At 38.7% G+C, this 13,896-nt stretch overlaps 1 protein-coding gene and 2 long non-coding RNA genes across 4 annotated transcripts in view; 2 read left to right on the top strand and 1 right to left on the bottom strand.

Annotated features, from left to right (window-relative positions):
• Positions 1–153: 153 nt before the first annotated feature.
• Positions 154–10,414, bottom strand: gpat4 (glycerol-3-phosphate acyltransferase 4). The gene is made up of 11 exons (XM_067575176.1): positions 6,969–10,414; positions 4,551–4,620; positions 3,962–4,436; positions 3,610–3,699; positions 3,358–3,451; positions 3,091–3,206; positions 1,528–1,583; positions 1,350–1,435; positions 1,128–1,256; positions 919–998; positions 154–634 (listed from the first exon to the last, which is right to left on the bottom strand). The coding sequence occupies exons 1-11, from the start codon at positions 7,134–7,136 to the stop codon at positions 448–450; spliced, it is 1,551 nt and encodes a 516-aa protein (XP_067431277.1). The 5' UTR covers positions 7,137–10,414; the 3' UTR covers positions 154–447.
• Positions 1,561–4,409, top strand: LOC137171265 (uncharacterized). Of its 2 annotated transcripts, none has more exons than XR_010924739.1 (5): positions 1,561–2,149; positions 3,139–3,275; positions 3,622–3,686; positions 4,106–4,192; positions 4,322–4,409. It is a non-coding gene; the product is annotated as an uncharacterized lncRNA (long non-coding RNA). The 2 variants fall into 2 exon arrangements; XR_010924738.1 differs by having other exon boundaries at positions 1,902–2,149; positions 3,139–3,271.
• The window catches only part of LOC137171266 (uncharacterized), an 11,630-nt gene continuing 2,140 nt past the window's right edge, over positions 4,407–13,896 (top strand). Inside the window, exon 1 of the long non-coding RNA XR_010924740.1 lies at positions 4,407–4,495. This is a non-coding gene — a long non-coding RNA (uncharacterized lncRNA). The remainder of the gene's footprint in view (positions 4,496–13,896) is intronic.

Below are 13,896 nucleotides of genomic sequence, written 5' to 3'. Positions count from 1 at the left end.
TACTGTAGTACGAGGCACTTAAAATAGCCACTGTTTAGCGTTCTCAGTTGTATTTTAAGAGATGTTCCATAACACATGATTTTATAAAACAGCCATTTCGGTCAACAGGCATTTTCATATGAGAATGTTTTAATCAGATATGCATCAAACTCATGGGGCGATATGAGGTTTTGGTTCTTTTACTGCTCTGTTTGACCCTCTGGTGAATGTAACCATTCTCCCAATTTCACAACATTCAAAGATAATTAAATACAGATATGAACTGACAAAAACTTAAATATCAAAACATAACAGAAAATGTTCTTTGGCTTGGAGCCTGGTAAAAAAAAAAATACAGCAGCAGTAATAATGAATTTAAGTTCCTACTGTATGTGTGGAACTTCACAGAGTCACTAATAAATGACATTATATAAGATATTAAGTGTTTGCTTATAAATTGTGATACATTCACTGTGTCCTCATTTCATTTCTTGAATCTTGGCAGCTTTTGTCCTCCTCTGGATTTTCATCCTCTAAAACTTTGTTGTCACTTTGGTCCTCCTGGTCCTGATCGCCTACAAGGACTTTGCTGTAAAGTTTCTGCTGCTCTTCCTTGAAAGCATCTTTTACCTTTGCTCGTTTCAGCCCTCCGTCCCTGAGAGCACACAAAAGAAAAGAGTATCACACACAGACTGAACACAGTGCTATTAGTTACCTCCTCCACAAACGCTGAAGGGAAGCACCAAGATTGCCCCCTCAAATTAGCTCTATAATACGTGTAATACTGCACAATTTCCATTGGAGCTAAAGTTAATAACGTTATAGTTTGTGAATCAGCAGCTGCAGTTTATGCCAGTGGCAACCTCTCTTTCTAATAACCATAGACACATATAATTTTACTGATGTATATCATAACAATTAAATACAACAATGACTCACCAAATGAGATCCACTAATCCTCCTTGTGCAGCAATGGCTGCTTTCACTCGATTGGCAAACTGCACTGCATCCTCCCCTTCCTACAAGAAGACAATAAAAAAGAACAGACCAATAAAATATGGGAAATTTTCTTCTACATAACCAGATATTTAGCCAGTAGGTTACACCAAACTATATACTGGGACACAAAATATTTTGTAGGGTTTCACCTCTCTGTTCATAGGTGGCAGATACCAAACGCTGCAGACGATTGCCCAGCTGCTCATCATCCTCAGCAGATAGTTCACCATACCAAACTTACTGCTGTTCCAGAAAGCATCCCCAAAGCGAGGATCATACTACAAGATTGCAAGATAGAAATAAGATCATATCATGCACAGGTAAGAGCAAAATGAGAAAAAAGGAGGAAAAAGACAAAAAAAAGCTCCTACCTTAATGGCAACTGGATAGACGGTGCAGCCGATTTCGAAGCTGCCCTTTTTGAACATCATCACTGATGTGTTGTTGATGCAAGTTCCTGTAGATGACACAGAGTGATGCTCTTAGCAACACTAAACACCAAACTTTACAAGCTCTACATGTTTTAAAGCATTATATCATCATACACACCCTCAGGGAAGATAAGAATAGGCTGTTTGGTTTTGTCAGCAACATGATCGCCAAGCCTGAAAGCAGAATTGATAAAAAAAATTTAAAAACAGAAGATTTTTCCATTCTAGAGTTAAAGTACATTACGGTTGCAGCTAAAACCTAAAGTGAACTGTTGTTATTATTGCAACAACCAAATACAAATCATTATACACTTTCACTCATACTCTACGGTGCATGCCAAGTTGAAATATCAATACAGTGCTAATAAATTACATGGAATATGGTATACTGCCTTATTAAAATCCCTTTAAACACAAGGCCACCAAGGTTGATACCAGTTTACAAACAAGTTTTTATGTTAGACATATGTTCTCTGTCAGGTTCATTGTTTCATAGTGTTAATAGTTGGAAATGCCACATGTTTTTTATGTAAACAGACACCCCCTAATTTTTTGTTAATTATTTGAACTAATCTAACTGTGTTTATGGAGTTTTGACATCAGGTCAATACTAACTCTAATGCCACTGTGGATACCTGAGGGAGGTCACTCACCTGCTCTGCTCATGCGCAGCTCAATATTAAATGAGCATCGGCTAGATCAAGACGCTAACTTTGGCTCTCTCCCTTACTAATTCACAGGTATGTTAAAACTTGCTTTTCTATGATTAGCTCTGTTTACTAGCTAATGTAAATGTATTGCAAATCGTTCTGTGAAGTTGTGACCTGGTTTAGAAATGTATTTGGAACGTAGTTTTGTTGCCGCCATTGAGAACAGTTACCTCCGTGAATTTCGGTTTTCTACAATTTTGTCAGTGAAAGTTACAGACCTTTGCATGAGATAACATATGAAAATGTGTTTAAAAGATTGTTTCTGAGTATAAGCCAGTCAGTCGCGAGTTAATGGTAAATAGAGATGCTATATTCAAACCAGTTTCACTTCCGGTCGCTCGTTAACAAGGCAGAGTCGCGCCATTTTGTTAAGAGGTTAAGTACAAGTGCAGGTGAGTGTTATGCTAATGATGCTGAAAGGTTCTGTGTAGGTTATATCAGTGTAGGTGTATCAGTGTAACTGTGGTGTATGTGTTAAAATAGGAGTGATTGTAGTAATGTCAGTAAAGTAAATGTGTAGAAATTACAAGCAGAATTTAGAGGTTTTTGAGGCACTTTTTGCTTGCTTTTGTTTCTCTGTGACTGGTGTATTATTTGTTGAGAGGCTTTTGCCGCCATGTAGACAAATTTAGTTGTTTGTGTGCAAAATACTGTATACTATGTACGTATTGTATGGTACAATTCATTATGTGATAGGTAAAATATGTCACAACAAAATATGTCAATCACAGCTAACCTTTATATTGGCTATATTTTTTTCATTTAACAGGAGTGAATGGCAGGACCTCTTTCTGATATGATACATTGAAATAATCCCTTTACTGTATGTATCAGAAATGTCCTCTGTGAAGCTCACTGGTTACCATCAGTACATAAACATGCTTGAAGGTCACTGGTTGCTCAGCAGTGGCACTGACCATAATATAACAGGAGCTTGGAGAGATACCAACACTGAGATGATGCAGTGTTACCTTTTGGCCACTAGGTGTCTGTCTTTCACTTCTGATCTTTGAAACCAGATATGAGGAGAGGATTTGACCATGGCTCTTTGGACCATTCCCATCAACCCTCCATGAATTTGGCCAACCTGAGAGACAAGTTCAACTTAAGTTCAGTAGGAAAACAACACCTCTGCAGACTGCAATAGAAAAAGCAAGTAAAGCAATTTTTCCTAATCATTCATTCTTATGAAAACTGAACACACACACTCACAGAAACATAGACAGAGATAAACAAACCATAGAGTAGCACCCATCATTGGCCAAGATGATGATGTCAATGGGCGTTGTATGATTTGCCACACAGATACCGCCATTTTTTGGTTTGTTCTCACTGCAATTGAAAAAACTGTTTGTTTCAGACACAGACACACAACTTTCTGACAGGCTATCAGACATTTACAAAAAGCTGTAAACTTTTACACTTTTAACACTTTTAATTTCCGTCTCTTAGGAGGCTGATTTTGTTGACGAATATTAAATATTATGTACCTGTTATGATAGGTGATGATTGCTGTGAGAGCTCTAACACAGATGCGGTAACACATCAGATGAATCTTCTCACTCAGGTAGGACCTTAACCTGAAGACAAACAGCATGATGCCACAAAAATTACTCCAGGTCTCTAACGGCTGACACATAGTCCAAGATCTATCAAACAACCATTTCATTTTTTAGAGCAGCAAAACAATCTGTCAGAAAAAATATTATAAACCTGATTGGCTAAAATATGAGTAGTGCAGTCTACACGTAATTAAATCAAGTCAAGTCATCCTTCTGCCCTTGTTATAGACTTAAATTCACATACATGCTTGAACTGTTATAGGAATTGGGGGAAACTTACTCTCTATTTGGTAAAAATCCCACCAAAGTAGTCAATACTAGGAGCAGACTAATGCCAGTGGCTGCCAAAGTAACCCTGAAAAAAGGAGAACATATCGTAAGACTGAAACAGTAGTTCACCCTTTTACTGCTTTTGTACGATGAGATGAATCTTACAGATGCTGAGCACAGCTCTGACCTCAGAGGCAGCAGGACGCCATAGCGAATGAGGATTCCCAGACCCCACAGGACAGTGAGTCTCAGACTTATATGACGGAAGTTGTAGTTGCTTCGAGTCAATAAGTTCCAGCTCTCCAGCTCCTGGGCTGAAAAGCGCTTGGTCACCTCATCATCCACTATGCTCTCCACGCCTCTTCGGCAGAAATAGAAGATATCAGCCATCTCAAACTCCGGCTCAGAGCGCAGACAGTTGGCAGAACCCCGAAGCTCCTGGATCTCCTGCTGCAAAGATGATGCAGGATCTTTGGCTATGATACCTACAGGGGGGAGCACGGAGAAGAAAGACATTTGAGTTAATGGTGAAAATGATCAACATGTAAGTATTCATCACTGAGACATATTAACAGTTAAATTATACAGTAATCATTTACCATTGCTATATGGTTTATAGAGATGCTGATTCTTTTCTTTTGCTCCCATCTCCATTCGTAAGGTTGCCCACTAATTTGGGAGAAAAAAACATTACAATGAATTAAGCAGCAGCAATTTTCTTTGTAAGAGTAGGAACTAAAGCCTTAATTTGATATACTACAGCTGACTAGCAGCTATGGAGTTGGATAAGCAGTAATTAAGCACTACAGTCCTTCAAAATGCATTAATGGTAAGAGATTCCAAGAGAATATGGCCACAGCACACTGTGAAACGATCAAAGTGATGAAATTAAGCAGCAAGATCCCTGGAGACCACAGCTCTGCAGTAGAGAAGGTTGAAAGAACATGTGTTTTCTTCAGAAGCTTGCAGCTGAGAAAACAATGCACAGAAATTGCAGAAACAAACTCTTTTCTGGTCCAATTTCTGCTTTGAACCCTACCCTTTGTCTGACTTTTTTGAGCATAAATCACAACTTTAGGTCACAAGAGTGATAAATTAGGCCTCTTTGCCACCATAAACCGGAGACAGATCATTTTGAGAAGCATCAACTGGTATGTTCTCCGCAGAAAACACCATTGTGTGTTTCAGAGGGGCCCATGGAAATCCAGCTACTACTAACTGTACACAATACACACATGCTCCTAGACCAGCAAGTACTCCCAAAACTACTGCATGAAACTAAGATGACTCTACCATGGGCTTGCCAGCTTTGCAAGATGCTGAGTCTGATTCATACAGAGGTCACTGAACCAGTCCCCAGTGGACAGTAGCAGCCTGTTCCCACCTAATTCCTAAAGGAGGTACCTACAGTTAAATTAACATGGTATAACCATGTGGATGGGACACGCGAAGTAGCAGTGTGACATACTGTATGTCAGTAGAAAGTGGCCATGATGCTGCCTTATCACAGAATTTAACCACACCTGAAGGCAGTGGAACAGCAGCACCATATTGGCTTGCTATAACATCCACAATCCAGTGGGAAAATCTGGACTTTCAAAGTTTCTGTGTTGAAACCAATTTATAGCTGGTCTGCTTTATACTGGACTCACATTCAATGTACAGTCTCACAGCACTGACTGGACAAAGCAGAGAGAAAATCCACAAAGGATCTTTGGAAGATATGTCAAATTTGACCGAAAGGCCACCCTTATACCTTTACACAGGAACCTTCACAATGCAAGTTCATGATGGATCAAGAGATCCTGCAGCTCCTCCCAACCTCCTAACAGAAGCCAAGAGAAATACAGTCTTCTTGACCAGACGATTGATCAGCTCCAGCAGCTCAAACAGGGCCTTCTCCAGAGCCTTGAAAACCAACTCCAAACTGCGGGGTGGGACAATTGACTTACAATAGCTGTGTACAACTGTCGAAGAACTCTTAAGAAATTGGGAAAGCATTTTGCAAACATCCTGAAACAACAGGTATCTCCTTATTAGTTAAGCTTTAATCATAACCACCATTATCCTGAGTATAGAAGGCAGTTTTTGATGTTTTTTTGTTTAGAGTTTTGAATCTAAAAACTCCAACCACCTATGCCAGTAGATGGACTTCATCCCATGAGTCTGAGCTCTCGGGAGAGTCTACATCACCTCAGATGGTAGTCCCATGGCTAAGACCTTGTTCCTCCCAAGGGCTGTCCCAAAGCCTGTGTCTCTGAGGAAAGGGATGCAGCAATATGTCCTGTGCTTCTAACAGTCCCTCTGAGCTCGGAGCTCCCTGAGGTCCCATCCAGCAATGGTAGGATTTCTGAGAACCAGGGCATGTGTGGTCAACCTCTTCTATCCACACACTATACATGCAGGATAAATGGATGCGGAGAGAATAGTGGGAATATGTACAGAACACAAGGCCATTAATGGTGCCTACTCCAAGAAGATGGGATGAGAGCCAAAGTCCTGCAACCATAGTACAGTGTAGCTCGATTTTCCATCCCTGGCCTATGACTGCCTTAAGTGACAGAAACCTATGAGTAATGTTGTAGAGGCAAAGGAGCCTAGTTAAATCAAACCAGCATGTTTTGGGAAGAAATACTCTCTCAGAGGACTTTAGGGTCCCCACTGTGTCAGGGGAGGCATGTGTTACTACCACTGATGTGATGCATTGTGGGGCCCCAGCACTAATGTTCGCTCTGCTCTCCATCTGGCAGACAGTGAATATTTTAACACTTTCATGGTGCATAATCTCTGTTTATCACTGTTCAGTATTGTCAACATTTATTCTAAATTTAACGTATTTTTATGAGCAATTTTATTAGCTATTTTGAGGTAAGGTCTAGACTCCAAAAAGTTGTATAATGAATAATCAGAACAAACTTCAGTTCACCAAACTCCTGGTACAATAACATATGAATTTGTAAGACTTTTCTTTTGTACCCGCCAAATAATATTGTGCATTATATAGACGCCAAGCTCACCTCAAAGATCCTGAGAAGCGTCATCATGTAGAGTCTGCGGATCCCAAAAGAGACACCAAGTACAGCTGGCACAATTATGAAGACAAACAGAAGAGTCAGCCACACGGTGATGGAGATGCCAAGACACCTGCATAGCAGGTTGTCAACGGGGAACGTAAACCAAGTCATGCTAACAGCAGAAGAGACACAGAGAGCAGTGTAACTGCACACCCTCAGTGCTGAAACCCTCAGATTTAGGTCAAGTCTTCTGGTCCGTTTGAAGCATCAGTGTCTGAAGCCGTCGCTGAAATGTACATCAAGGGGAACTCATTGTCTGTGTCTGACAAAGACAGCAGAAAATATCATGATCAGTCATAAAAGGTACAAACTTTATAATCCAAGTGTTTCCTTTCAGGAAACCTGTCTTACATTGTGATGGACTTTAAATAACCTTCTGAGCAACATCACATTTTTGCACATTTTCCACATATTATTATTATTGGTATAGTGACATAAGCATTACTGATATATTCTGGTATCCTGGGCTGGCCTGAGAGGTAGTTACCCTAAAATTCTTCCCCATATCAAGTGTTCAGAATGACATGATTTCCTCTATACATTCACTGACTTTTTCTTGACAGCATGCAAAACACTTATTCTAGCTTTACAACAATGATGCAATGACTGCAGCTCACAATTGTAAATTGACAGCTATTGTCTTATTGTTGAAAAAGTAGAACAACTGTCACTAAGTCGAATGCATTGAGAAAATGATGAAGACTTCATTCGTGAGATATCCACAGCTTCCCACGATACAGTAGTAGTATAATAGTTAGTTGCATCTTGTATAGATGTGTAGTTAGTAATATGAAATATTGTAAATATTAGGGCTGTAGTCAACCAAAGAAAATTTTGGTCGACAAAAATCGTACATAATCTTCAACTAATTGATTAGTTGCGCGCGACATAACGGGATAGAGTACACAGTAAATTCGGCAGCCACACATTTCTCTTTTCTGTATTTCTCTGTTTTGTGTCTTCAGGTTAGGCTAACCCATTGTTGCTAACTTTGGAGCTAACCCCCTTTACTTTTCCAGCATTTGGGGAAACAACAGACGTGACTTTTTAGCGTTTATTAACTGACACACTGTAGTCTGTACTGTACATTTACTGCCAGACTGACAACTTACTACTAACCTTTTCCTCTGCTCCGCTTGCATCCACTGTCACTCCTCTGCCCCTCGCTCTTTCCCACTCGCTACGCAAATATATTCCTTAACGGAGCCACGCTACCAGTAGTTTCCCAGGCAACAGCAGAGGTTGACTCACGTACTGGGACAGCGCTGCACAGAGACTCCCAAACGCTATCGATTTCCAATCAAATATTAAAAAATATATTTTTTTGGCCTGGCGGGGGTTCTCGTTGTTATCATTATGGAGAAACACAGATTCAGTAAACGTTCAGTACGCTCCATAAATGTTGAGTACAGTTAGACCCAGCAGTGTCCATTAGGTTTGGTGAGTTCAAAGTTGTGAAAACAACGGGGGTGTTTTAAATACACCCCTGTTTTCACAGGTAATTTGTTAGTCTGTCCCTCCCGCCGCACGAAATAATGGATTACTCCTGGAAAGCTGTTGATGTAGGACTTTTCTCCTTATGAAAATAACACGGAGATTATTCGACCAATGAGAATTTAGTTGGACGAGAGCATATCGACCAACTAATTGACCAGCAGACTACAGCCCTAGTAAATATATTAAATCTGAGTTTAAGGGGTGTACCTGTGAGCAAGATTTGTGACATCACAACAATTTTGGAGCCAATCATGATCCAGTATTCGACTTACACAAGTGTTGTATGGAAAATTGAGTCTTGTCTTGAGTGCACATACACTGAGAATGGACTTTAAGGTGAAGTAAGTGACATCTACTGTTCAGCAGTTAAACTTTTGAAATAAAAAATAATTGCATATTCATAGATTTTGGAATTTGTAATGAGGGAGAGCGAGTAAGTAATTTTAAGGATTTTTAGGTAATTAGGTCATTGGTAATTTAGGTAATTGATTTTTGTGTGTGTGTGTGGGAAAACCTTACTCAACACAAATTATAATTCAAAGTAAAGTATTTTATGTACCTACATCTTAGAACATGTCTGGGGGGATCTTTAAGAATTCAACTGTCCCTACTGGTGTTAACCATGAACTAAAGGTGCAATGCCAGCAAAAACTATTTTAAAACTATATTGTTAATTGAGTTGGGTAATGCAATTGAAGTGACACAGAAATGTTCAGTAATGGTAATTATGGAGTAATTATCCCTTCCTCTTAACATTAGACATAATGTGTGTAACTAATCATGACTAGTTAGTTTATTATTTACATGCCATTTGTGTTTTTATATGTTTGGTTCATAACATGCTAGCATGGGAACTCTATGATGAGTTACAAACAGGTCTTACCGTCCTCCAGATTTAGTCCTGTGCCGGGAGAGGATTGAGATGACATGCGGTCAAGTTGTTCTCCATCTGGACGGTTAAGTCTGAAGTACAGGGATTTCTGACACTGTGCTGGCTTTCAGCAGCATGCTAAAGCTGCTAACAGGGCTGTGGAGTCCTCATGGCAACAGGTGGCCAATGAGGGCTGCTGTCAGTGCATTGTGGGCTGGCCATGGACAGTAAATCAGATTACAGTGTAGAGGTGGTCCAAGCAGAAAGGAGGCTATATAAGGTGAAGTCCATCTGTTCAAGCCTTGTCCAAACTGAATAAACTGTCGATAACACTGGAAAAAATACAACGTGGAAATTTTATTATGAGGAATTAGGCTATATAGTATCAATCAATCAATATCAATACATTAGCCCAGCAACATCAAAAATGACCATATTATTAATAATAAACATACATTTCTCTGTGTAATACATTTCTCTTTTTATTTATATTAGTCAAAGAAGCAGAAATAAATAAATTACATTAAGTACAGTTTTTGGGGTTCTGATTTGATCTTGACTCTATACTGTTTATTTACAGAATAGAACACAGTTTGGGGTGAGTGTTGGCTCTCCCCATTACATCTGACAAACTGAAGCTGGAAACTCAAGCACAAGGAGGTTGATCAAAGAAAATGAACACAATGGTTTTAGTGCCCTTTTTTCATGTACAGGATAAACAATGATAAGGATATTTTGATACAGTGTATTCAGCTTTTAAGGGTGCAAGAGACACTGTTTGGGATAATTTTGTGTACAGTAAATTGTCTGAATTCAGATTTTATGTATACATTATGTAAATTTGTAGTCAACAACTTAACTGTAAGTTAGGGTAGCCTATATGTATCAGAAAATATTTGATTATTTGATTGACTGAAAAAACATATTTAAATAACCTACATTTTACAATAATGTACCTATTTGCTTCTATTACATAACATCTGTTATGAGCTATTGTTATATAATAATAGGCCTATGAAAACACACTCAAAAAACTAGACCTTAAATTAAATAAAAAAGAACAAAGGAAAGGAACAAAGACAACTAATCAATAGATATTGATAAGCAGAGAAAATACATTTGGAATTAAAGATGACCTATTATGCTCATTTCCAGCTTTATGTTTTTATTTTGGGACTCCACTAGTAGCTTTGCATGATTCACAGTTCAAAAACCTACTTATTTATCTTACACTGGCCCTTTATGCAGCCCCTCAGTTCCGCCTCTGTCTCTAACAGGCAGTTTTAGCTCCTGTCTCTATAAGGCCCCCCTTCTGATGAGCCCACTCTGTTCTGATTGGCCAGCTTTCCAGATTCCTGGGGCAGCATGTATCAGAGTCGTGTTAAGTTGCCACTGATGCAAATCCAACATTTCCTGCTTTACTGCGTCAAATTAAAAGCTTTTAAATGAGTAAATAATGGGAGGCTTTTATTGTGGAGAATTAAACATAATCCACACCAAATTAGCAGAGCTTAGTAAACCGCTAAAAACCAATCAACACAACAGTATATGGAGATATTTGGAGCTCTTTGTTCAGCAGATCAATTAGAAATAATTCAGCAAGGAATAATACAAGAAGAAACAGCCACAGTGATGACGATGTCTGATCAAGAGCTGCAGACGACCAGTACACCTCAGACGAGTAAACAACTTATTTTACTTTGCTGTGTTGTGTAATGGAAAAACACTGACAGCGTGCCATCTCGATTCGAGTCATAGCTCGGCGTGACTACTCCCAAAACAAGGGAAAAACACCATAACGTTAGTGGAGCGGAGCAGTGAACTTGAGCGCTGTGCGTGGAGTAGATGACCATATGAAGAAATCTGTCATGAGCCGACGTCGGCTTGGGCTGAAAGTAGAAAAAAATGTTGGAAACTGAGTGTTCAGAGCAGTCTGAAGCCGGTACTTTTTGTTCACAGGGATTACTTTTACATATGTTTACCTCATTATTTGACACTCTGGCCATGTTTAATATGAACATCTGACATTGTAACATTATATATATGACTGAAAATAAGGAAAAGCATAATAGGTCCCCTTCAAAAGAAATCAAAATGGCGCAGTTTGATTGTATGTGTGATGGGAGGCTGTGCTAAAGCAGATATATTCACTTCATGCTGGGGATTAGGACTTTTATATTTCTATAGTTCATTTATTTAAATCCGGACTTTGATGATTTGACTGCCTTGTATGACTCTTAATCCTTTTTTAAAAAAAAAACAAAAAACTTTACCCGTCACTGTGTACATTGCTTTTATGATATTAACTTTATCCTGTATGATACATGCTTTATTCTCTCTGAAACAGGCATTTTGCTTTTATGAGAAGATAAAGATGGCCTGCTGCGCTGTTTCAGTTAAAAGCCAAGTTGGCTCTAACTGTGAAATATTAGTCAGTTGAGACTGGTCTGTCAGTGAGCTATTTACACAGATTTTTGTAAATGTCAGAATTGTATTAGTCCCCATCTTTATTTGTTGGCATAAGTCTCATTTTACATTTCAAGAAATTATTCATTTTTAAAAAGCTCACTGAAATGTTGGATGCTGCTGCTGCTTTTGGCTTTTGAAATATAACATCTCAGACATGATTTTGTCTACAGACTTTGCTGGATTTGAGGGGCTTAACTTTCTCCATCAGTCCAAATATTGTCTTAGTAGTGTTCATTATTTTAATCTCCTGTAGCAGAGGCATCAGTGTTTTACAGTTTCTTACTGTGCCTGCCAAATTCCAAGTAATTTCCAACCAACTAATTTGTTTAATCTCTTATTTTAATCTACTTCATTCAAAAAGCTCCTTAACTGTGTTCTTACCTCTCAGCCTGTCTCAGTGGTGCTGTAACATGAATTTTCCCGCAGATCAATTGTCTTACCTTTATTGCTTAGTCAATTGATAGAAAAATAATCAGCAACAGTTCTTAAAATTGATTAATTGTTAGTCATTTCTCAAGCAGCACATTTTAATTTTCTCTGGTTCCAGCTTCTCAAATGTGACAATTTTCTGCTTTTCCTCATCTTACATTTTAGAAAACTTAATTTAATTCTTTGGGTTTTCAACTGTTGGTTGAACAAAACAAGATATTTGATGCCATTACCATGAACTTTTTAATTTTCACAGTTTTTTGACATTTTATAGACCTACAATTAATCAAGAAAATAATCAACCAGTAAATCAATAATGAAAATGTAAGTTCTTTGTTGTCACTCCTAAGTCTTTGTTCTGCTGAAGGCTGAATGTTTGAGGGGAACTTGTTGCAATTTCTATAGAGTTCTATTGTATACAGTTTTAATTCTGTATATGTACGTTTGCGTGTTAAACTACAATGTGTATGAAAAAGCATGGTAATTAATTTTTCTGTGGATTAATTTATGAAATTATTTTTTTCTACATTTTATAGTAAGATGCCCAACATGTCAAGAAATTAATGGACACCTGCCATCCAATTAGAACTGAGAATTCTCTGTGGCATAACCAACCAATCCACACCTTAAACAAAACTAAATCTTAACCCCAAAATTTTTTTGTCCCCAAATTGGAACCTAGTCCCCATACTGTGACTGTACAAACACATTCATGCCCCCCCAAAATGTTTGGCTTTCTATTTTTTTTAGAAACCTAATTGACATAATGCATTCCCTGTAGCCACTAACCCTAACCTTAACTATCACAACAGTAAATGCACTAACCCTAATGCCAAGCACACACTACATGACTCTCAAAGTTGTTAGATTCACACTACACAACTCTTGGTCTTGTAATCATGAATCTTGAAGTCATTGTGGTTTGCACACTACGTGACTGATTGGCAACAGGGGGTCACACATTACAGGATCTTTCCCCGACGAGGCTTTCTGGTCTACAAACTACGTTTTGTCATTAAAACAAACACAAGAAGTGACACGTGAAATGTTTCCCCTTATCTGTGCTCTCATTGGCTGTAGCTCGTAGACACCGTCATTGCCAGTCACAACACTTCTCACACTACAGGATTTGGACTCCAGATCCAGATATTTAGCCTGCTTAATATCTTTCAGGCACCTGAGATGCATCAGCAAGTCTCTCGGATCGCGTCTTTGAACAATTCACACATAGTGATCAAGTGCTGATTTGCAAGTGCTGAACAAACAATGATTTGACTCTGATCAGGGGCTTTTGTCAGCAATCTCCAAAAACTGTCGGCGAGCGTAAAATCAGGGCTACAGTCATGTAGTATGAACTCGGCATAACGCTACCTCAATTTAATTCTAACTTAACACGGAGTCATGTTTACATACTTTTGGGGGACATTACATTGGCTTACATCAATTTCCTTGAGACATACCCTAACCCGTACCCCAACCCTAGACCAGTACTAAAATATGTTGATTTACATTATGAGGACTTGCTTTTTGTCTTGGCAAATCCCCACTATGTGACCGTGTAAACTTATGTCCCCACAACATGAAAAATACAAGTACTCTCACACA

The sequence above is a fragment of the Thunnus thynnus genome, chromosome 19, assembly GCF_963924715.1.
Source record: "Thunnus thynnus chromosome 19, fThuThy2.1, whole genome shotgun sequence".
Lineage (NCBI taxonomy): Eukaryota > Metazoa > Chordata > Actinopteri > Scombriformes > Scombridae > Thunnus > Thunnus thynnus.
This window is presented reverse-complemented; position numbering and strand designations above follow the sequence as displayed.